The 24,504-nt window shown below is 39.5% G+C and overlaps 2 protein-coding genes across 3 annotated transcripts in view; one reads left to right on the forward strand and one right to left on the reverse strand.

Annotated features, from left to right (window-relative positions):
• Positions 1–18,644, reverse strand: znf362a (zinc finger protein 362a). 2 transcript variants are annotated; one of them, XM_037781652.1, is made up of 9 exons: positions 18,499–18,644; positions 12,792–12,855; positions 9,927–10,134; positions 8,592–8,714; positions 7,913–8,234; positions 3,980–4,204; positions 1,782–1,860; positions 1,497–1,655; positions 1–1,400 (listed from the first exon to the last, which is right to left on the reverse strand). In XM_037781652.1, exons 2-9 carry the CDS (start codon positions 12,852–12,854, stop codon positions 1,281–1,283), a joined length of 1,299 nt encoding a protein of 432 aa, XP_037637580.1. In that variant the 5' UTR covers position 12,855; positions 18,499–18,644; the 3' UTR covers positions 1–1,280. The 2 variants fall into 2 exon arrangements, with proteins under 2 accessions (XP_037637580.1, XP_037637578.1); XM_037781650.1 differs by having other exon boundaries at positions 9,927–10,167; positions 18,499–18,643.
• LOC119495306 overlaps positions 2,166–24,504 on the forward strand; it is a 27,655-nt gene continuing 5,316 nt past the window's right edge. The window contains exon 1 of the mRNA XM_037781673.1: positions 2,166–2,270. The gene's annotated coding sequence lies outside the window, so the exon portion shown is untranslated. The remainder of the gene's footprint in view (positions 2,271–24,504) is intronic.

Raw genomic sequence — 24,504 nt, forward strand, 5'->3', positions numbered from 1 at the left:
TTATAGTTATTTATTATAAAACAGGTTGACAGTTAATATAGTTTATGTACAGTATATATCATGCTATGAAATAAAAGGCAAATGTAAAGTGATAAAACAACGACGTGGACCCTACAGTTGTAACAAAGTTAAGGCTTATATGCATATAAAATGGCAACATTTTCATTCATAAAATGATGGCAAAATGAGTTTTCAATGAATTGTGATGTTTCAGTTGTGCATTATAGCTGAAAACCAGAAAGGTAAACTCATTATTAATGTTTTCCAGGAAAGCAACACATCTGTCTGTGTGGTGGCGTAACATTTCAGTCTTGCCATGACATTTATTAATTTGCACACCCAAAGTTTGCATGATGCAATTTAATATTAACACAATAATCATAAATATTGTGGTGAATTTGGCACAATAAATGCATATAAATGATCATATTTTCAGGGTGTTTTGACTGTTACTCTGTACTCACAGAAAGCAGAAGCTCTCACAAGATTCAGTTCAGTTTTTGTGTGCGTTTTTTTTGTCCCTTTTTTCAAACACTTTATAACCGTTCTTATATTTTAAGGAACCTAAAGCACTTTGTAAACTTGACCAGATTAAACTCGAGGACTGCCTCGAGCATATTTTATAACATTACAAAATATATGTAAAAGAAAACATATTAATATATACTAATTATGAGTCACACATCCTGGTCAGGGTCAAAATTACTGTAATAAAACTGTGTGGGCATTGTGGCCACATGAAAGGTGAGACATTGCAAACACTGACATAAAAAGTGGCACGATATACATGAATACACGTTATAGAAGCATTCACCTTTATGTTCACTTGGCCACTCAGCTAACGGAAGACTATTTCTGATGCAAATATATTTTTCTTTGCAAAGACTTGAGTAAAGAAAGTAATGGACCATATAAAAAAAGACAATGTAATCTTGTTATAACACAAAAAAAAGTTTAAAAAGATTTCCCATGTACTGTAGCTGCCCGGAGCAATACTTGGTATTTTTTTTCTTCTGTGAAGTCACATAGAAAAAGACGTTTTTAGGCCTGTCATTTCCTGGCCTGAAAGTGCTGAGAAGTCATCTTTGGATGTCCCCGATAATACTATCTGGTCAGCAAGAAAGGAAAGGAGGATATACTCGTTAAAAGAGCACCTCTTCACTAGATACTTGTACAATCTGGCACATTTTTGGAACCTGTTTATGGGTTCAAAGTCCATCAGAGGATGCTGATATCACAGGAAACGTCTCTGATTGGAGGGCAGGAGGCGGGTGAGGAGCTCAGATGAGGGAGATCCGTATAGGGATGGCGGGAGACTCTGTCCTGTGCTGGGGGGAGTGATGGGACACCACATGTTCCACCATTGTGTGTTTGGACATGTGTTTTATAAGGTATGTCTCCTGGGGGAAAAAAACAACAAGAAATAATCAACACATTTAGACATTTCTCTCCGCAGTCAGTTCAGATTTTAACATTTAACTTGACTTCTAACTCACCGACGTGTACGCCCTGCCGCACAAGCTGCAGCAGTAGGCCTTGGCGTTTTTGATTGCGTGTGCAGACATGTGGATCTGCAGCGAGGCAGAGTCTGAATAGGCACGGTAACAGTTGGAACATTTGAAGGGCTTGTCTTTGTTGTGCTGCCTCTGGTGAGACTTAAGCAGGGGGAGGAAAAACACACAGAAACTGAGTCACCTTCATGCAGCTTTGTGAAGGGCGTTGCCTCAGCGCAAGATCGGAGCCGTAAAACAATCGGCAAAATGAAATAATTCAGTGTTTACCTGCAGATTAGATAGCTGAGTAAAAGCTTTTTCACACCCTGGATGGGCGCATTTGTACGGCCGATCGCCTGTGTGGATTCTAAAACAGGAAAAATTATGTAAATATTAACCAACGGAAACTTTTTGACAAAAACAGGTCAGACAGGAAGTACATACAAGAAAAACTAATCTACTCGTGACATCTGCCAAAAATATTTCCTTGTGCAAAATTCTCATAACAACCAAATCTAAATCAATCTCTTCTTTGAAATTATATTTCCTGTTTGTGGTTTTTCTCCATGTTTAACACTATTTAAAGTGTATTTTGTCGTTGTTTATTCAGTTTGCATGTGTGCAGACTCAGAGTATCAAAAGCTCTCCAGCAGAGAGTAAACAAGGAGGACAAAGGAGTCACCTTGATGACTACAGCACCTCCTCTACACTCTGCGTGCTCCTCCTCAACTGACAGGACTGGACACAACAACACGGAACATCAGTTCCTAACACAAGGTAACGCTATTTTAAAGGGTCACTTCACACAAATTACAAAAAATATATATCATGTTTAAGGTTACATTTTCTCATGTGATGCAATCATTTCTACCATTTTGTTTGTGGTGCTAACAGCCTGAGCTTCTTTTCTTTTTTAAATTAAAGCTAGGGTTGGTAATCTTAAGAAACCAGCAAGAGTACACTAGATTTAAAAAAATTATCCAACCGAAAAACCCAGCCCAGTGTTGACAACTCTTTTCCAATGAAAGTAGCAGCACTAGCTCCAAAAGCCCCCTAAATCTAGTGAGAAAGTTGTCAAGTCGACAACACTGACAGCCCGTCCCTTCAGGCCTCCGTCCGAAGCAACATAAACATATTGAACGTAAACAACAAACATGGCTATTGTTAGTACTCACAGCTGTCAAGCTAGCAGCTAGTGGAAGACTCCGGTGACGCACAGTGAGCGCACGGACGGAGTGCACGCAGGCCGAATGAAAGGATTGGACGGGTTTATTACAGTCCTGCGACAGCCACAGATAACCGATTTTTTTCTTTTTTTTGGTCAGAACCTTGGATTTATTGATTGCTGTCAGGATGTAATGAGAATTTCAACAGATATATCAAAAATGTTTTTGAAGAAGATTAGCAACTCTAGCTTTAAAGGATAAGTTTGTAATTTTTCAAGCCTGTCTTAAAGGCTGCAGGTGCAGGTGTTTTCTTGCTGTAATCATTCCTTTCGTTCATACTGGCCATTAAAAGGTTAATTCCTAATGCTCTTCCAATGTAAGTGATTTCTACTGCATCACTTCCAATTTAAGTGATGCTGGTGATGCCGTGCAATGGATTAAAAAGTTTATCTGAAGCCTATATGAGAACATCTATGTACATAAATAAGGTAAGATAAAACTCGGGAAATCGTGCAGCAGTGAGCTGCTGACTGCTTTTTAAAGACATATCTGAAAAATTGTGAAACTTCCCTTTCATAGTATGAGCCAACATGCAAGCAATCTAGAAGAATCTCTTTCAAAGATCATAGATTCATTTTTTTTGCACATCTGGCTTTATGGATAATACTAAGTTGTTTATTGCATAGTCAATTCTACTGTTTAGAGACATTGTCTCTGTTAAATGGATTAATGGGAGATATTTAAGACTGTAACCAAACCAACATGTCTTCCCAAAACACATTTTGAATATATATACAGTCAAAAAATGTGGTCAGCTGTTTCAATATTGTCTTTATAAAAACACAGTTTTTATGTTTAACATTAAACCTTTCATTAAGAAGCTCATCAGAAGGGTAAATGTGACATTGTCTTCTGGGACAGATCACACTGTCAGCAGTTTTCACAGACAATATTTCTTAAGTGCACGAGTTTCTAGGAAAACTACTCATTGTGATATATATCATAAAATCTAAACTATCTCTATAGTTACAGCTGAAATCTTTAGAGGGAAGTGAAAGGGGTGTAGAAAAAGGTTCTTTTGTACTTCTGCAATTTGGTTGAACGGACCCTTAGTATGAGGAACTACCTGATTTAAGGAACAAATTATCCCCAGTGTATTAAATGAATAATTTTGACTACATCATATTCCAGCACAGCTTACTATGTACTTTATGAAACAGCACATTATAGTGGGCTGCTCCAGCTAAGAAGACTGTTATGAACGCTGCACAACAGCTTTGATGAAGAAAAATAACATGACAAAATGTCATGGGATCAGACCTGGTGTGCTGCTGCAGATGGGAGAGCTGGCGAAAACATTTCTCACAGTAGGAGCAGCGGTAAGGTTTGATGCCCAGGTGTATGCGCAGGTGCTGCGCCAGGTACGATGCGTTCGCAAACGACTTAGTGCAGTGAGGACACTTGTGGGCCTTCGCCTCTGTGTGCGTTTTGGAGTGGATCTGCATGTCGGACTTGGAGAAGAAGGTCAGCGGACAAACTTTACACCTGTATGAAGAACACGGCGACACAGACAGAAGACACACGTGAGGGACACGCACACAGAGAGAGCACATGTATACGTTTCATGCTGCTGAATTGCAGATTTGTCCTCATTATTGAGAAAGACCATGTGGGGTGAGGGCGATTTTAGCAGTTTGCGATTGCTTCCTCTTTGCACATTGGTTCACACAGGAAACCTGTCTGTCTGTGTCTCTCAGTGGTGAAAAGTACAGTCACTAAGTACATTTAGTAAGTTATTTCTTGAGGTGCTTGTACCTTACTAAAGTATTTCCACTTTATGTTACTTTAAATTTCTACTTTAAACTTTTTACTCCATAATATTTACATAACATCTATAGTTATTAGATACGCTGCAGATACATACAGTATATACAAAACACGGGATCAGTTCATAATAATTTACTACATACTGCAATACACTGTATAGCATAGTGAGTTCTTTTACTTTTGATATTTAAATAGATTTACCTGCTAATGCATGTATTTTTACTCAAGCCTACTGCTTTTTTTTGGTCAGCAGGTAAGCAGAAACAAGCCTTAAACCCAACACTGACATGCCATCACCTTTTTGTGTTGATATGGGGAACAAACAGTTGCCTATTTACACATCCAGCAGATACAGAGCAACATTTACATTCATTTGGAGTCTGTTTATGGCCAACTGGCGAATGTAAGCCCAATATTTGTTAGCTCTGTTTTTAGTCTCTACCAGCCCCTGAGGTAAATATCTGTCTCTTGAGCTGCTAAATGCTCCACTAAGTTCACCAGCTACTTGCTAACTGTGTCTGGCTGCCGTTTGGTGCCGAGCAGGTTGTGGAAAGTGGCTCCTTAGAGCTTTTACACTGAACGAAGCTGCCTGCTGTGGCTGGAAGAACAAAACAACTGCAGAGTCAGGTGCTAATTCTCTGTGGGGTTCGTCACTAGGAGCGACTCCATTCACCTCAGACAGTCATTTTAATCATTGTTATTTTTAAATTATTAGTCATAGCTGCTTTAAGTAGCATTTTTAATACAAAACTTTTACTTCTCATGGAGTATTTTTGCATAGCTTTCTTGCATTTCTACTTGTACCCAAGTAAGGAATACTTCCCTAACCGGAGTCTCAGTTTGGTAAATATCTGGGAAACTCCAGCTAAAGCTGAGTCACATGTAAACTGTGAGGACGAGAGAAAAATCCATAAAGACGCTGACAGTTCTCATCCTTAATTTCCTCTGCTTGAGACCTCTGGGAGGCATGATAGGGTGCCTTTGGGAACCAAATGTATTTTTCCCACAGTAACAGCTTTTTTCCTGGCTCAGAATGGATCTTTGGGGTGTGACTATGCATGAAAGTAAAAGCAATGAGTCATTGTTATACAGCCCAGCTGTATATAAACTGGAAAAACAAAGTTCGGAAACTTGTGTTTGGTGGATTATTTCTCTTTAGTTACAATGCTAATTGGCATTGTATTTTACATCGTTGGAAAGCCTGTTTATTTACCTTCACAATGATGTCCCACTTGTTAGGATCATGCATTTGTGGGATGAGCAGCACAGCTGATTATGTGGGTAGCGCCCAAGAAAAATTTGCCAAAATGCTCTAAACAGTGTATTCTCATAAGGCTACCAGGAAGCCTGCAAGGACTGCCCTTCACCGTCAGGCCCGTTTGCGCTGGTGTCGACAACACAGACAATGGAACCTGAACATGTGGGGGAATGTCATGTTCAGTGATGAGTCCAGGTTCTGTCTGCCAAAGTTGGATGGCAGGGTCAAAGTATGGAGACGACGCGGAGAACGCTATGGTGATTGTTGCACCGATGGAGTAACAGCTTTTGGTGGGGGCAGTGTCATGGTGTGGGGCGGCATCTCCCTCACTGGCAAAACAAGGCTTGTCATCATTGAAGGCCATCTCTATGCAGGGAGATATCAGGATGAGATTCTGCAGCCAGTGGCGATCCCATATCTCCACAATCTGGCACCTAACTTCATCCTCCAAGATGACAACGCTCGCCCGCACAGAGCCAGGGTTATCACAGACTACCTCCACAATGTGGGAGTAGAGAGAATGGAACGGCCTGCCAAGAGTCCAGACCTCAACCCAATTCAACACTTGTAGGATCAGGTTGGGTGTGCTGTATGTGTTAGAGTGACCAACACAACCTTGTTGGCTGACCTGCAACGAATCCTGGTTGAGGAATGGAACACCATCCCACAGCAACGTGTGACCAGGTTGGTGACCAGCATGAGGAGGAGGTGCCAGGCTGTTGTGGCTGCGTATGGATCTTCCACCGCTACTGAGGCTCCTGACGGTGTATTAAATAAATAAAGTATAAAATAGCCAATATGTCTTGTTTGTTCCTTGTTACTGATAGAGAGTTCAATCATCCAATCCACCAAACAACTCAAAACAAGAGTGAACACCAACAGGAGAATACACTGTTTACCATTGACAGAGCATTTTGGCAAATTTTTCTTGGGCGCTACCCACATAATCAGCTGTGCTGCTCATCCCACAAATGCATGATCCTTACAAGTTGGACATCATTGCGAAGGTAAATAAACAGGCTTTCCAATGATGTAAAATACAATGCCAATTAGCATTGTAACAACAGAGAAATAATCCACCAAACACAAGTTTCCGAACTTTGTTTTTCCAGTATATATATATATATATATATATATATATATATAAACACACGTTTTTTTGCTATGATCCTTCAAATGTGGTTATCAAACAAAAGATATGTAATGGTGGAAGGATATTTCACAGTTTAACAATAAACTTTATTGTCAAAAATGCACTTAACCAGTAAACTTCACTGGGATTAAATTATTATAAATAACTATAAATACAAAAGTATGTCCAGTCATTAAAGGTCAGGTGTTCAGAGAGATGGAAAAGAGAAAATGAGAGACCATTTCCTGACCTCTTCCGCCACTGGGAGCATGCGTAGTAGTTGGTTTACATACTTTAACCTCAGCAAGACAACCGCAGCAAGACGGTTTATTGACTTCCCAAAAGCTGAGTAGTGTAATAGTGATGGGAAGGAACGGCCCACATTTCACAATCATGCCTGCCTAGTCCAGAGTGCTGGACTGAGAAGTTCATGTTCCCAAATGCAAATGTTACTTTTTGTTAGTGTCTATAACATAGTGTGTCTCTTCAGAACATGATGGCTTACGTTGGTAGTTGTCATTTATGTGCTGGTTTATAGTTTTAACCGTTAGTGAGGTGGCTGTAACAGAGAAAACAGAATTGCATTTATTAATTCCCCAATTCTTGTCACTTTGGTGCTATGAATTTGCTTTGTCACTAGCTAAAACATCTTTGGGCGGTGACAAAAACTTCCCTGCATTATCTTATTTTGTGTATTCATATTTGATACTTTGTTTTAGACATGTTATTTATATTTTTCACCAGTGGACTGTGTTCTGTTACCCTACTTGTTCTACACATTACATGTTTATGGGCTGCTTTAAGGTTTTGGTGACCTGAGACAATTTTCCAGTCTGGTGGACACTAATTTAAATTCTATTAAAAGAAATGTTATTGGTCTTGCAAATCATTATTTTCCTCCTTTTTTAGGAATACAGAGGGAGATTTGAAACCTGCTGTATCTACTGTACTCCTAGTTAACCTAAAAAACAATTGTGAGCCACGAGTCGGAGGCACTGCAACTTGGTTATCTAGATCTAGATAAGCCCTTTCTTACCTGTAGGTTTTTCCCGGTTTGGTAGTGATGGTGACACAGTCGTTGCCTGAGGCTAGGATTGGGTAGGGCACCACCAAAAGAGACGACCCATTCTCTGCTTTGATCCTCTTACGCCCCCGTTCCTCCTTTGGAGGAGGGCCGAGGAGTCCCACGAGGCCCCCGTTGTTTTTCCCAGGCTCCATCCCGTGGCTGCAGGCTAAGCCTGAGATGAGGTGAGGTGTAGGAGCTCCGCCCAGCCGGCTGTGGCTGCTCGAGTTGGGTGTGGTGGGGGTGATGATCTCTGAGGTGTTGAGGTTGCCCGTTCTGGATGCCAGCGCCACACCTAATGGGTGCAAAAGTGAGGACAAGTTATCATCAAATTGCCAATTAATATGAAAAGGGCTACAGTCATGCAAACACAGACAAACTGTGACAACATGGACAAACAATGGCCATATGGTAGGATGGTTAGCAAACACTGATATTTGCAGTGTTTGTAGCTGTGTTTGCAAAGCAACTTAAAGTTAAAGTCAGTCTCCATAAAGTGTTAACATTATTCTTAGTCTATACGTACAGCACAGAGAGAGGTCCAAATGTCCCAACATTATTTCCAGAACTAATGATGAATGAAACCCAACAAACCGCAGACCTGAGTAGGAGTAGGACAACAGGTAGTACCAACTGTGCAAACTGTGGTTACCTGAGACGTGGTTCGTCCTGGAGGGATCTATAAGTTGACGCAGATGCCAGTCTTCCCATAATCCTCTGGCTTTTATAGCTGCCTTATCGTCCAGATTCAAGTTTACATCCCCCAGAATCCGACCTGGTAAAAATGTGCAGGAAAATTCACGTTTAAAAAATACATACATCTTTCATCAACCTGATCAACCTGAGTGTCTTAATGCCAACAATGTACAGCTGGTATAAAGACACTGAACTAAAGTTTAATTTAGGTCATCATACAGCAACATAAACAGTCTTAACCTTTGTGTTTCGTTGACATTGACTTTACCTCCTTATGTGTAAAAACAAGAGTGACACGCAGCAAAGTCGGATGCAAAGTTATCACATTGTGGTTTATGGTCACCAGAGCGTTCAAAAGCTCATTGCGTTTAACCGTGATGTAGAGACGCCAAACGGAACTAATGTGTAACTTCCTGTGGCAGATTTCTGAAACATGTCATGTGTTGAAAAAACTGTTAAGAGCCACGAAGTCACAACGTGATAAAACAATGTTGAGCTGTTAAAGAGGGTAAGAGGACACTGAGAGAAAGCTGAACCAACTCATCCAACTAACTGATGCAGGATAGATACACTTCTTGCATATCAGTAAAAAGCAGTCGTGGAATGTAAATTACATTTTCTCAAGTGATTAAGTACAAATTCGAGGTACTTGTACTTTACTTGAGTATTTCCATTTTGATGTAACTTTGCACTTCTACTCCACAACATCTCAGAGACAAACATTGTACTTTTTACTCCACTACATTTGTCTGACAGCTTTAGTTACTAGTTATAATTTTTGAATGAAAACAATATATCTCCAAATTTTATGACTTTGAATTATAACTTAGTTTGATAAACTGAAGGGTGACGTTCATTTATGGGTTGAGAAAATTCTCCTACTTCTTAAGCTTAAAATAAACTATTTAAAAAGCCTGTTGGATCAGCAGGACAACGCATCGTCACAAAGTTGACAAGTTGACTTTTTAGATATAGTATGTGGTTCTCACAGGAGAGCGGCGCGCTGATGATTTGATAGACCATAATGCATTGCTGTAGATTAAACTACTCAACAGTATACAAAGTAGTTAAAACATGTACAGGAGTAAAATGCAACAAACACATTAAAGCAGCAGTAATATCAATCCAATAACATCATACTTGGTTTTGAAGGGAGGACTTTTACTTGTAGTGGAGCACTTTAACAGTGTGGTATTAGTACTTTTACTTAAGTACAGGATCTGAGTATGTCCTCCACCACTGGTAAAGTGTGAGGACTGGGGAGGCAGGTGAGGAGGCAGGTGAGGAGTACCTGTGACGGAGCTGGAGGCGGGGCGGGCGTGCAGGGCGATGTCAGGCTGAGACGGGCTGTGGCTGTGGAGAACCTGCATCTGGTGAGTTTTGGACATCCCATGCTGGCCGCCATCGGCCTGGATGGGGGGAGCCAGTAAGGGCTGTTGGGACGGGGCTGAGGCAGCGGGCAGATGTTGCGGTCGGATCTTCTCTGCCATCAGCTGCTCCTTGATTTTATTGATCAAGACTAGGTTATCCAGCTGACAGCCAGAAAACAACATTTGTGACAAGAGAACAGTCATCAGTTGAGTCAGTGTTAGTGTATGAGGCGATAGTTCCCTCTAGAGGCTGATAAGTGATATTGCACCCAAAACTTCCTTAATGTAAACATCTCAACAATTTAACACGGTGTTAAACAAGTGGTTCCCAACCTTTTTTGTCTTGTGATATCTTAAAATGAAGCAATGTCCACTTGTGACTGACTTTATGGACTCTTTCTTTTTCTGATTTCTCTAATTTGAGAGAGATATCCACTTTTTCGCAAGAAAAAAAGCTCAAATTAGTGAAAAGTAAAGAAAAAAACAACAATTTTCTGTGATGGATTGTTTTAATTCTGTTGTAGTGGCACCTTGCTCTAAACCGTCCTTGCCACTTCTAGCAGGATGTAAAGGTTTCTGACTCACGTAGCCTACCATGTCCAACTTCCACCTGCCTTCTGCAGACACTCACTTCTTGATCAGCTTAAAAGATGAGGCTCGTATAGTGAGTGAAATGTTTAAACCACGAAAATTAAAACAAACAAAAATATTTCCATATGACAAATCTTGGACTATCAAAAACTGACCAATTCCGCTGGAAAAATAACTGAATCTGTGATCTGTGTGAGTCAGAAACATTTACATCCTGCTAGAAGTGGCGAGGATGGGTTAGAGCAAGCTGCCACTACAAAAAGTCAGAAAAATTGTTGCTCCCCATCCTGCTCCACTGAAGCCTAACTAGCATTAACCATACTTAAAGGGACACGCCCACATTGTTCAATAGCAGGACGACTTGAGGAGCACATCTTAACAGGGAAAAACACACATCATTGAGTCTATATAGATCAAAGCCCGTTCTATTACATGACTAACTGACCTCAATTCTAAAGTATGTCAAACATTTTTAATAGCATAACACAATGTACTTTTTAAATGATAATCAAATGCAAAAAACTGTAAATAATACAATATGGCTCTCACAACTGTATATCCATTTAATCATCTGTGACCTCTCAGATTAACCCTGGGACCCCTTGGAGGGCCCTGAACCCCAGGTTGAGAAACACTGCTTTAAAGGAATAGTTTGACATTTTGAAAAATGTGCTTATTTGTGTTTTGCTGACATTTCAACGATAAGATTTCATGCCTGTACACTAACTGTGTAGCTAGAGCCAGCAGCCAGTTAGTTTAGCTTAACGGGGGAAACAGCTAGCCTGACAGTCCAAAGGTAAAAAAAATGCCCCCTACCAGCCAAAAGCGTGTCTAAAGAGATGGCACAATTAACACACCTTAAATTAATGCAATATAATTGGCTGATGCGAACCTATAATCCCAGAAAAGCTCAATAAATACAATAGTGCTATACCTGATATATGTATCAAGGATGTAAAGGAAAAAGGTACACTTTTCCACTGTCTTTGGCAGTGTACTCACATAACAAAGTTCTGGGAAGAAGTGAACAAGTGTATCCAGGACATATTATCCATACAAATACCTCTAGACCCAAAGCTTTTTATACTAGGTTTATATCCAGCTATTCATAACATGAGAATGAGACAACACATTTGTTTTAGATATAGGGCTGTTATTGGCCAAAAGAGTTATTGCTCTATCATGGATAAGGGTTGGTAGGCAGAGTGTGGGTAAATGGATTTCTGAAATATCTACAACTCTGCCCTTAGAAAAAAAGTACATATACTATCAGGGGTAATCACTCACTCTTTCACAACATCTGGGCTCCCTTCATATGTTATCTAGAGATGACAAACTTAGCCCATATGAAGCACTTGGGGATAACCCACTGCAACGGCCAAATCTGCCACGGTGTATTTCCAATATTTATACATTAATATGTACTTAAACTGAAGTGTATTACCCGAATACAATCCTCAACCAATACTCTTTTTTAAGGTGGTGTGGGGTGGATTGTGTACTGGATATTTTGTCCAGGTGTCCTGTATTTTTGTGCTTTTGTGTAAATACGCAAACTGGTATGTGTGTGTGTGTATATATATTTGTCTGTGTTTCGTTGTTGTTAAAGGGATAATTTGGGTGTTTTTTAAGTGGAGTTGTATGATGTACTTGCATGCATAGTCAGTGTATCAGTGTATTACCTCGCAGAACACAGGAGTTGCTGCTCTACCGCTGCCTCGGTACAATAACACAAACAAACAAACCAACCGATCGAGGCAGCGGTAGACCAGCAACTCCTGTGTTCTGCGAGGTAAAATTAAATTTTTTTCCAATGGAGTCTGGTTGCTTTGGCAAGAGCACAGATAATGGTTTCAGTTCCCCGTCTGAAACATAGACTGTATAGCTGTCTGACAGCGAGGCAAAACCAGCGGAAATATTTTAAATATAACGTACTATTAAAGTGATTTTTTTTATGTGAGACTTTCTTTTAGGTGGCTAAAATACGTTTTGCTGCCGGCCCCGTCCACAGACTATGGATACATAACTCATACAACCCCACTTCAAAACACCAGAACTATCCCTTTAAAATCAATAAAGACATTGTTGGAAAAAAAACAACAACAACAAACCTTTACATAGAAAATGTACAATACAATGATTTTACTGCTTAAGGTTAACTTGCATAAATTAGTGTGAATAGCGGAGTCACTCACCTGGCCGGGCATGGTAGGAGGTGGAGGCCAAAAATAGGGGTTGTTAAAGCGAGGTTCAGCCATCCTGAAATAAACACACAAGGGTCATAAACAAGGTGAGGGCAGCTTCTCTGTCAATCAGTGAAACATGTATCGAGAACATATTTGTAGTCAGACTGGTAAGAAAATGCTTCTCAATCTTTTTTGTCTTGGGACCTCTGAAACAAAGAATGTTTACTTGTGACTCCTCATCACTGGTTGAATAGGTGAGTGATTTTCTGTTCTTGCTCTAATCTTTAATGTTCAGAGTCGTAATTTAGACACAAAAAGGCAAAGATTCGAGGAAGCTTTGAATCATCTTACAGGTTTATTTAGTTTGTTTATCCCAGGTTGAGAATCACTGTTGTAAGATATTCCTAAAAACTGCCTCCTTGAATTGATGTGAAGATCTATTGTCAGCGTACAAAACAGTGGTTAAAACTTGTGCCAGTTACTCTCCACCCAAGCACCAGCTGACTGTTTGACGTGATATTTTGCGATAACTTGTCTTGTGACGGTGTATTTTCAAAGACATTCTGTGTTAGTTCTCCTTCTCTTTCTCAAAAGTGCAAGAGGAGACCTTGTGCTTTTACACGATGCTTCATCAGAGGAGGACGTTCAAGTGAGTGATGCGGTTTTTTCTTGGGATTTCCAACCACAAGACTTTGAGATGGGCATGCTGCCTGAGAGATAGGCTCTCACATGATTACAACAGCTAGTTAGGGTACTCTCTGAAAAAACGGTTATCAGAGAAAACAGAGACGTTAAAAGTGATGTGGCTCAGATCCTAATCTGTCACTGTCTGTCTCCTCCTCGACACATGGGGCCCCGACGGGTTAAGAGTCTGGTGTGGAAACAGGAGAAACGTTGCACAGTCTCACCTCAGAGTACAGCGAGACCTGAATGACATAGTCAAAAGCTGAGAGGTCAGTAATCCAACTGAATATCACGAACATGGAATAACTAGAATGAGGATGCTGCACAGAAAACCACACTGATTTGTAAGTGACACAGTAGTTACATTTTTCTAAGAGCATGACATTTCTAAGGGGTTGCAATTAAGCACATTGCTTTCCCACTCTGTGTGTTTGGCCAGATGGACAGAAACCTTTACGACAGAGAGAGAGCTGCTTGCTGCTGAAGTTTTGATCAGAGGGTTTTTCTTTCCATAGCGTCTCCTCTCAACCTCGTATGAAGTTTCTTTTTTTAAAACATTTTGCATTGCGTGCTTTGGCACACTTCACCATTCCTAAGTCTGTTTGGCTTAGCGGAGGCATAACACAGTCCATCTCTGTGAGCCAAGAGAAACAAAAACGATACGTTCAGGGGTACGAGCGTACAGCAAACCCCACAGAATATTTCTCTAATGATGCCAGTGGGGATCAGTTTCACTTCCTGGAGGCTTTGTGCCTCCGGGGAGCAGGCTCAGGAGTTCGGCGGCTGCTGGACATCTTTGTGTCACTTCTTGAAACGACACGCTTCACACAGACATTTTTTTTTTTAATGACAGCAAGGTACTGTATATGACTGACAGATCCTGTGTATACATTCATACTGTATGTTGGTGTATGCCCACTTAAGGCCTTACAGAGTCCTTTCAATCAACCTGTAGAGTCAGGTCTAGACTGCATTGCTTACTTTAGTACTACTTGTGCCACTTTTGCCAGAATAGTTTTATGTTTTTTGCATAAATGCAGCTGAGTTCCTACACGGTTTAAATATTTATGCCTGCATGTAACAGGGTTTGAAGTATTTCCAGGAGGTAGGAAAAAGATTATGTTCAGTATTTCTGATGCAGGTGCATTAGAGCGGAGGAGTTAAAAAAAGCTGCAAATCACTGGTATTTTCATTGTTTGTTAATATGCACATTACTTTCTTGGTGGATAGGTTATTTGTTTTGTCAACAAAATGTCAGAAAATAGTGAAAAAATGGCCATTATAATATCCAAGTGCCCAAGGTGATGTATTCAAAAGTATTGTTTTGTCAGACCAACAGTCTAAAACCCAACAATTTTCAGTTTACTATAATATATGACAAAGAAAAGCATCACATTTTCACATTTAAGAAGCTGGAAGAAAAGGATTGTTTGGGCTTTTTGCTTGAAAAATGACTGAAACTATTAATTCATTATCAAAACAGTTGCTTATTGTTTATGGATCAACTCTGCTGCTCTTTCCTTCAAGACATTTATTGAATGAAAACATCAAACTTTTGATCCCTTTTTTACAGAGGTTTTCATCATTACAAAGTCATTAATCTGGTGTGCTGTAGAAGTAATGGTACTTTCTCAGAAGTCACCCTTTATAAGGGGTTGTAATTTGTAACTGATGGTTAGTAATCATTTACTAATGTTTTATAGATCAGTTAAGCCATCAACTTTTGGGTTGTCAGGTTGTAAAAACTCTCTTGAACCAAAATCTACCCACTTAAAGTACAACTGCAGATCTGTGATGGCTTAAAACACCCTTTATTAATGACTTATTAACATTTATAACTGGAGACTTGATGGCTTTTTGTAAAGTGCAAAATCCACAGGCATTTATAAATGGATTACCAACATATATAACTGCATTATTACCTCCCTTAAAAGATAAATATCAATCAAGGCAACCCAAAATATCAAATGAATTGCTTATAACTGATCTATAAAGTAGGGCTGCACAATTAAAGGGACTATTTGTAACTTTTTAAGCATATAAATGTAGCGGGTCGCCACACATGCGCGTTCGCATATGCATGCTCGCGTGTTGCTGGAGCCTCGTCTCCGCTGCCTGCTCTCCTTCACTCAGAATGCGCGCGCGTCCTCGCTGTCTCGCTCCACCTCTAGACGTGAACGCGCGCTCACTCCACACTGCAGAAGAGTTGGTTTAGCTCCGAGAATATCTAGTGAATGTAGAGTGGACGTTTGTGCAGAAATAAATGCTGCAGTTCCTCCAGACCAACAGAGCTTTCCCATGTCTTGTGAAGTGACGGAGCTCTTCAGAGAGGTACGTTACCCTCTCATCACCGACCGGGTGCCGGTGTCTCCCTGCTCTCTCCGGCTGCGGGCGGAGAGAGCAGGGAGACACGCTGCAGAGCCCCGCTGCATTAGCCTGCGCTGAGGCAGGAAAAGCCAACACTAAGATCAGATCTAAATCATGTTCATGGAGAGACCTTCGTCTGGTCAGCTAACATTACTGCCAAGCAGCTGAAATATAGAGCGATATTGTGCTTTTAGCTGACGTGTGTCGCCTCACTTTTTTGTGCGATGCTCGTTCAGGTATATTTAGAGCGAGCAAGCGCGAGCCCGACGCTGACTTTCGTTGATTTCACGGCCACAGGTGTCGCTGTTAAGAAGCATTTCTGAAAGTTACAAATAGTCCCTTTAATTGAATATTTATCGCGATCACGATTTTAGATTCCCACAAATAATTGAACATGATCGCCTGCGATATTGATGTTTAAAATGTGCGGTCTGCTCATAGAAAATTGCTGCATATCAAATCAAGCGCTTCATAAATTACTAGCCGGTGATCAAGATGTTTTGGCTTCACTTTTGGGGATAGATATTATCTACACAACCAATGTGTTTATGATTAAATTGAGAGTATAAAAATGTTTATCTAGCTCTTAACGTTGCTTATTTTGCTCTCAAAATGCATCAAATTGAAGCATTTAACTTTAAATTGTATCTAACAAAAGGGTAGCATGAATATTTTTTCATATTTGGCATATATATAGCAGAAAACATGCAATGTCAGTTTTTTCCAACATTGTGCAGCCCTAAATGTACATTAGCAAGAATGTAGCACAGCATGGAAGTGACAAGAGTGCTCTGTTTATTTTAATGTGAAAGTGCAATAAAAAAATGTCGTCGACATAAAATCAATGAATAATCGTGATAAATAATCGTGATATCAATATTGATCAAAAATAATCGTGATTATTTTTTTATCCATAATCGTGCAGCTCTACTATAAAACATTAATACATAATTTATTAATCAATAAAAGCAACTTATAAACCCTTATAAAAGGATATTACAAAGTGATACTTTAGTAATATAAGACCCCTCTCAGGCTACATGCTGTTAATTCTGTAATAACAGTCTGTTAGTATTAATATATTAGTAGAAGAATCTATATCTTTTTTCATATTGGCATATATATATATATAACAGAAAAAATGTAGTTTTTTCCAATATTGTGCAGCCCTAAATGTACATTAGCAAGAATGTAGCACAGCATGGAAGTGAAAACAGTGCTGTTTATTTTAATGTAAAAGTGCAATAAAAATGTTGTAAATGAATAATCGTGATAAATAATCGCGATATCAATATTGATCAAAATAATCGTGATTTTTTTTATCCTTAATCATGCAGCTCTACTATAAATCATTTATTAATAAATAAAAGCAATTTATAAACCCGTATAAAGGATATTAGAAAATTATACTTTAGTAGTAAAAGACCCTCTCAGGCTACATGCTGTTAATTCTGTAATAGCCGTCTGTTAGTATTAATATAATAGAAGAGGAATCTATATCTGTGCTACTATAAAGCAATAACAAATCATTTATTAATCAATACAATCAACTTATAAACCCTTATAAAAGGATATTAGAAAGTGATACTTAATATAATTATACTATACTATATACTATACTATATTATACTACATATTATATAGTAATATAAGATCCCTCTCAGGCTACATGCTGTTAATTCTGTAGTAACTGTCTGTTAGTATTAATATAATAGAAGAGGAATCTATATCTGTGCTCTCTTACATGTATGGGTGCTATAATAATAATCCTGAGTCAAGTGTCACCACAATAACGTGCACAGTCTTTTGCAAACTATTTGTGAATCTGAATATGTCAGCCTCAGTGTAATAAAACAGGTCATTATACTGTTAGAAGTTCATCTCTGCAACTAAAGTTAGGGTGAACTTTTTGTCCTTTTTCTTTGTACCTCCCTGGGCTAAATTATTCCTCCGTTAAAAAGGCAACAGACTCAGATGTTTTAGATGTTATAAAGGTGATGATGAAGAGCTGGGAAGGAGAGCATCATCTCCTCCAGAGAGAGAGAGAGAGAGAGAGAGACACAGAGAGAGACATGATCCTCTCCCTCCGCCGCCTCTCCCACATTCTCAGACAGTTTATTAAAAAATTTCAGACAAAAGGAAAACAAAAATGGCAGCCCTGTCTTATTTTTATAAGCACTGGACGCCATATTCTGCAGATCTGCGACTATTATAAAGAGATAATTCAGCCCAGAGATGAGCTGAGACGCTGTGGCGACATGTTGTGCGTATTTGCATTAAAGCGTCCAGAATGATTGTTTACTTTGATTCAGGTTTGAATAGCCCGGCTCGAGGAGGAGAGCAGGAAAAAAAAAAAAAAAAAGAAAAAAAGCCTGACACTTCCTACAACAATCATCATCATCATCATGCCCACAGAGAGCTGTGCAGCTTGCTTGAGCTATAAAAACACCATGCAGATGTGAACACAAAGCCTTTATGTGCACGACGAGATTTGATCACATCTGCAGCTGCAAAACGCTGCTTTTTTTACATGCAACTTTTGCATGACTTAAAACAGAAAACGGTGACGAAGGAAGCGACACACGGAGAGACAGAGAGAGAGGTTGTTGTTGTGTGAAAGAGCAACAAAAAGAGGAAGAGATTTAGCATCGATCGGCCAACATACCTGAACCAGCGAGGAGCAGAGAAATATCTTATAAAAGGATTAGACTCTCTTCTTTCTTTCTTTCTGCCTTGCTCTCCTCAGTCGGACTTCAAACCTTCCGGGTCGCCTGCTGTTCACTTCTGGGTGCTGCAGGCGTCTCAAAACACAACGAGCTCAAACTGATTTTTTAACCCATTTTCTGCATTGCTTTCTCACTCAAAACGGTGGCTTTTTGTTGCAGCTGTTAGATGAAACACATGCATATGGGTGGGAGGTTCATATTTAACATGTTCTTTCCTGCACAGTGACTGTTGTGGGGTTCATGTTAGTGCATGAGCGAGGCTTTCTCTTGCAGTGTGCATCATCACTATAAGACAATAGTCTCAAATTGCACACAGATCAGGCTGCTGTAGCTCCACTATTAGACGTGCATAGTGAGGATAGCTATTAAAAGCTGTCTGTCTGTCAGTCTCAGGTCACAATGGTCATGTACAGTAAGTATAATCCGCTCAGCAGCAGCAGCAGCAGCATGACAGGCTGCTAATATGCTCTGTGCTTAGCTCAGCAGGAGATGGCACTGCTGCCACAAAGCTGGAGAGCTTCTTCAGCTAGTGGTGATCATGTTGGCTCAAAGTATGAGGAGATATAAATGATGAGCCCTCACTTTTTACATGCCAAACATGAGACTTTGCTTAACACACATGGTGCTCAGGTTAAAACAAAAAAACAACAAAATCTTATTATTAAAAGGGACCATGTGTGACATTTCGGGGGTATGTATTAACAGAAATGGAATTTAATATTATTAAGTACAAGATTTAAGCCCTTTATTGTCATTGTGTAGTAAAACGAAACCAGATTGTGACAATCCCATAGGTGCTAATGAAAAGACAGTACAATAAAAAAAGAGATTGTGCAATATAAATACAAAAAACACAAAAGATAATATAAAATATAAAAATACAATATGTATATTGATGAGATGACAGTTTTGCCAGATTAGCAGATAATGATATAATTATTGCACAGCATCATATCATTATTGCACAGAGTGATCAGCATGTTATTGCACTTATCCGTAACAGTAGGTTTACAGTATTTACATTGCAAACGTGACGCAAACGTGACCAACGTGTTATTGCACATTTACATTGCACGTGTTCAACTCAGACAGAGGAGACATCAGAGTTCGTTTTCATTAGTGTATAATCACTTGAAACTAAGAATGTTTTTGTTAGCTTAGAATGAGCCCTTCATATCTACATATGGAGCGGGTCGCTAAATTACAAATCCTGCCATAACGAAGAAGCCCGCCCTACTCTGCCCGTGATTGGCTCGTAATCACTGTTCTTTTTGGTTGGATTTGTTAGGTTTATGCACGAGGAGTGATATTGGTTAGGGTATGGGTACGAATATCATGGCGAGCCAATCCGAAGCACAGGAGGGCGGGTTATGCCTTCGCTATAGTAGGATTCGTAATATCGCCAGCGGGCCCTCTTCATGGAGTCCGTCATGTTGCAGAGAACGGACACACCAAACACTGGCTCTAGAGAGAGCCTTTCATGTTTTTACGTTCCCCGAAGGCCACCGTAGTTCTCCGACATGCTTGTGAAAATGTGGTAACGTAAGACGCAGAGCACAAAACCGTCGTACCACCAGCCACCGTCTGACTTCTGTTGCTCCTACAGTAGTGTTATTATGGTAAGGATGGCCTCTGAGCGAGGTGAACAGCGTTACCTTGGTTTTGCACTCGGTGGCTCATAATACCACAGTCTCGAAAGGGAAGAGGAGGTACTCTGCTAGTTGCAATCTGCAACCACACCACTAGATGCCGCCAAATCCTACACTACACTGCACTTTGAGATGATCTTGTATTTAAAATAATTGGATTAGACACTCAATTGCCAATTTTGAGGCTTTTGTGAGTTTGTGGTGCTGTTGAGTTTTATTGTATATAATATTTTGTCCACTTGTATCACTAAGGATGAGCAAAATATTACAAACACCCCATTGAGTAGCTTTCATGCTCCAACCTGAAGGCTCCATCTTTGTCAAGTTATCATACGTGTTTGCTGCCTAATGTGTATCGAAAACGCTTTATTGATAAAATTTTTATGTAAGAATAATTTAAAAAGAAAATAATACATCCACAGAGCTTTTAGAAAGGTGCATAATAAAGTATGGCTTTTCCTTGAAAAAATATTATTAATCTTAATCATTTAAAATATTTTGACGGATCCAAAATTAATGTTTTGTTTATCTCTGTGGAAAATATCAGACATTCGGCTTCCACTTCTAACATGGCTTGTGAGCCAATAGTATAACAATCTTAGTGTCACGTGGAATCTCTGGGTCGTCAGTGATCAAGTTGACAGCTAGTGTGGAAAAAAACGGCGCCGCACGTACACACACCTAATGTAGGCCTATGTTGCAAAATGACTTCATTACTCCACCACGAAAGATTCATCACTTGACATGACTGTCTGCCTGAGTCTCACTCATAGTCTGTATATAGTCTATGAGTGAGACTTGACTCAACTCAACCATTCAATATGCAGATTGTGTAACAAACTGGCAACCATTTGTTGTGAAGTGAATGCAATGGAACGGAGGAGGAAGAATGCGGTATCTAAGGCCTGTACTACAAAGTGAGTTCAACATACCTAGGGTATCTTATCGTTATCTGGCTTAACTAACCCAAACAAACGAGATCCCGCTAAACGGTCCTACGACTGTGGTTATCAACTCAGTAAATCAACCCAGGGTTTCTCAATTTGGCTATGAGCGCGTTCACATGACAGGGGCGGTGTTTGCAACATAGGACCAATCACAAACATGGACAAGTCTACTGTCAGCAGAGCGGCACATTTTTACAAACTATATAATATAAGACACATACAAAGAAGTTAAACACATAATCCAGAATAAAAGTAACTCAGTTGAGGCTGCCAAATGCAGGAAGGACAGCTGGCAAAAGAAAAAAATTACCTATGTGTGAATGCGTAAATTTACAGATCTATTAATTTAACGGAATAGGCTACTCAAAAGTCAGATATAATCGTCTAGATTGGGCAGTGATATATAAATAGCTTTCAAACTAAAATGGATGAGTATATTACTGTAGGCTAAATTATGCCATTTGGTAATGGTATGGGGTGTAGGACTATGACTGTGAAACAGAATGGGAGCAAGTAAAAAAATAAATATAAAAACATAATTCAAAGCGGTAAACACCCACAGCATACAGCCAGTTGTCTTTTCTGCATTTATCAGTTTAAATTGTGTTGCTTTGAGCCTGGATTATGACTTAAACTTCTTCGTATTTGTGTGATATTATCATATGATCTGCGCAACGAGCTCTGATTGGTCAGTCGGCAGAGCTTTTATACAAATGATCTCTTATCTGGAACATAACCTGCTCCAGAGCAGGTTAGGTAAGTTACCATGTTGATCTACCTCGGTAAGAAGTGAACCACCGGCGTAGGACAGAAAACCCCGAGTTAACCCTGAAGTTACCTCGCTAACCCAAAATACTGCTTCATAGTACAGGCCTCTGGTGACAGAATGGTATCAATGTTATCAATTTCACCGTTAACATTACCACAAAAAATAGCCTCCAAAATCATAATAAAGTTGAATTAACAGCTGCCTACAACAGTTTCAGCAAAAACAAAACATTAAAATTAAGGCTAGACTTCATTGGATAAGCCTATAAACTGCCAACTGAGTGTAGACAGTAACAACTTTTTTATGTAATTTGATCGTCAGCGTAACAATTGACCCTGTTTTTATCATGTATATGTTTCTGAGGAGGTCACGTTTTGTTGAACCCCGCACACATGGCTGCTTATACCTGCGTCATCTTTACCATACATGGTGTTTGCACACGCACATACAAAGTAACACACACACATTCAAATTTATGTTTACCTATTCATAGGAAATGCAAAACTCCACATGACTCTGTCTCATAGCTTAGACGTGAGACAGACTGAGGATACAAAAAAGGATGATTAGAGAGATAGAGCAGAAATTGAGTGCAGCAGGACTCACTTCTACAGACCCAGACGCCTGCAGTTTACATTCATACTGTTAACTTGTATTTATTAGATGTTTCAAACCCTACAATATAGACACAATTAAAGTGTTTGAAACTAACTTCTCTGCTGCAGCTTCTTAAGAGCTTAAACATGATCAGATGAAGCAATTACTTAGACTAAAAGCCAGAACAATCTGTTATGTGTTTTCCCCAACAAAAAAAGATGACACGTCATTGCTTTCTTTTAGCTTTATCTGACTATACTTTGCACAACTTCCTGCTGAAAAAATTTCAAAAAAACCTGATAAGAAAATGTGATTCACAAACCTCTTCTTTGTATCAGCAGAACACATAGACAGGTCTATGAGCCTCCTGTTTTTCAAAAAGCAGTCTCATGACTATTTAGTGGCTTTTTCTAGAGATTTTGATCGTATTACACGATCTTCCTCAGCAGATGAAGTTTGTAGATGTTCAGTTTTTTTTCTTCTTTTGGAGCATTTTTGGGACGTCTCGTCCTTGTTGTCTTGAAAGGTGAGTTTCAGATTTCATCCTTGACCTCGTTAACACCTACAAGGTCCATTTATTTCTGGGGCTTTTGATTGATCGTATCATACTCCTCTAGAATGGAATCGATTGGTACCAACCATGTCATGCTAGCTTGTCGAGAAGGAGGTTAAATAACGTTCCAAACTTGCGCCAAATTTCGTCGACGAAAAACTGCCATGGCCAGTTTGGGGAAAAGTCATAGTCAAGACAGCACACTCACACACTGACAGCTGTTGTTGCCTGCTGGGCTTGAGTTTGCCATGTTGTGATTTGAGCATATTTTTTATGCTAAATGCAGTACCTGTGAGGGTTTCTGGACAATATTTGTCATTGTTTTGTTTTGTTAATTTACTTCCAATAATAAATATCTACATACATTTGCATAAAACAGCATATTTGCCCACTCCCATGTTGATAAGAGTATTAAATGCTTGATAAATCTTCCTTTAAGGTACATTTTGAACGGATAAAAAAAGTGTGATTAATTTGCGATTGTTCGCGATTAACTATAAACAATCGTGATTAATCGCGATTAAATATTTTAATCGATTGACAGCTCTCGTTTTAAAGTCTTCAAATGGAAAAAGAGATTTTAACATGAATGTTTTTTCGCATCTCATTCCATCTGTGAGGAGCATCGTGTTTCAAACCAGTTACTTTCCAAGCTTGTTTTGAACTCAAGTTACAACTAAATTAAAATGTTTTGTGATCTGACATTTAGATGTAATCGGAGAACAGATAATGAGGCAGTTCTCCCAGGAGAACCTTATAGATACATAATGTACAATGCAACTAAATAAGAACACACCAGTGGTTCAGTCTATAGGTGGACAAGGCAGACCACCCGAGCATACAAAGAGCAATGGTGCGTAAGGGCTTTAAAACTCGTAATAAATCTCAGTGCTCCATGGAAGATAGTATCCAGCGAGCGTAGGCTCTGAGAAGTTGCATGCATGTATATAACATCGCCGTAGTCCAGCACAGACATAAAGGTGGCAGAGACAAGTCTTTTTTTGGCCTCGAAGGAAAAGCAAGAGTTATTTCTAAAATAAAAACCCAATTTCAACTTATATTGAGATTCAAACTCAATTTCAGAGCCCTGGAAAGTGGTGGCAGGTGGGAGATTCAGTGGCTTAGATTTTGCATTTGTGAACAGCATGAGTTTTGTTTTGTCAGCATTTAAAACAAGTTTTAATCCACACAGGGTGCTTTGTACAGTATTAAAAGCGAGCTGTAGCTGACAGAGAGCCTGGTCTGGTGAAGACGCAGAGCAGTAAATCACAGTGTCATCGGCATAAAAGTGGAATTTTACATCGGGAACATTTTGACCAAGACTATTGATATATATATAATAAAAAGAACTGGTCCCAGGGCTGATCCCTGTGGCACACCCTTAGTTACATTGAGGGAGCTGGAAGTGATGCCTTCTGCCTGCACACACT

This window comes from Sebastes umbrosus, chromosome 1, assembly GCF_015220745.1.
Source record: "Sebastes umbrosus isolate fSebUmb1 chromosome 1, fSebUmb1.pri, whole genome shotgun sequence".
In the NCBI taxonomy this organism is placed as follows: domain Eukaryota; kingdom Metazoa; phylum Chordata; class Actinopteri; order Perciformes; family Sebastidae; genus Sebastes; species Sebastes umbrosus.

Coding starts and splice junctions, on each gene's coding strand:
- znf362a (XM_037781650.1), bottom strand. CDS start 12,854: ATGGCTGAACCTCGCTTTAACAACCCCTATTTTTGGCCTCCACCTCCT. Junction 8,715..9,926: donor CGCCTCCAGCTCCGTCACAG/GTACTCCTCACC, acceptor CATTTTTACCAG/GTCGGATTCTGGGGGATGTA. Junction 1,861..3,979: donor CATCTGCAGCAGCACACCAG/GTCTGATCCCAT, acceptor TTCCTGTTTTAG/AATCCACACAGGCGATCGGC.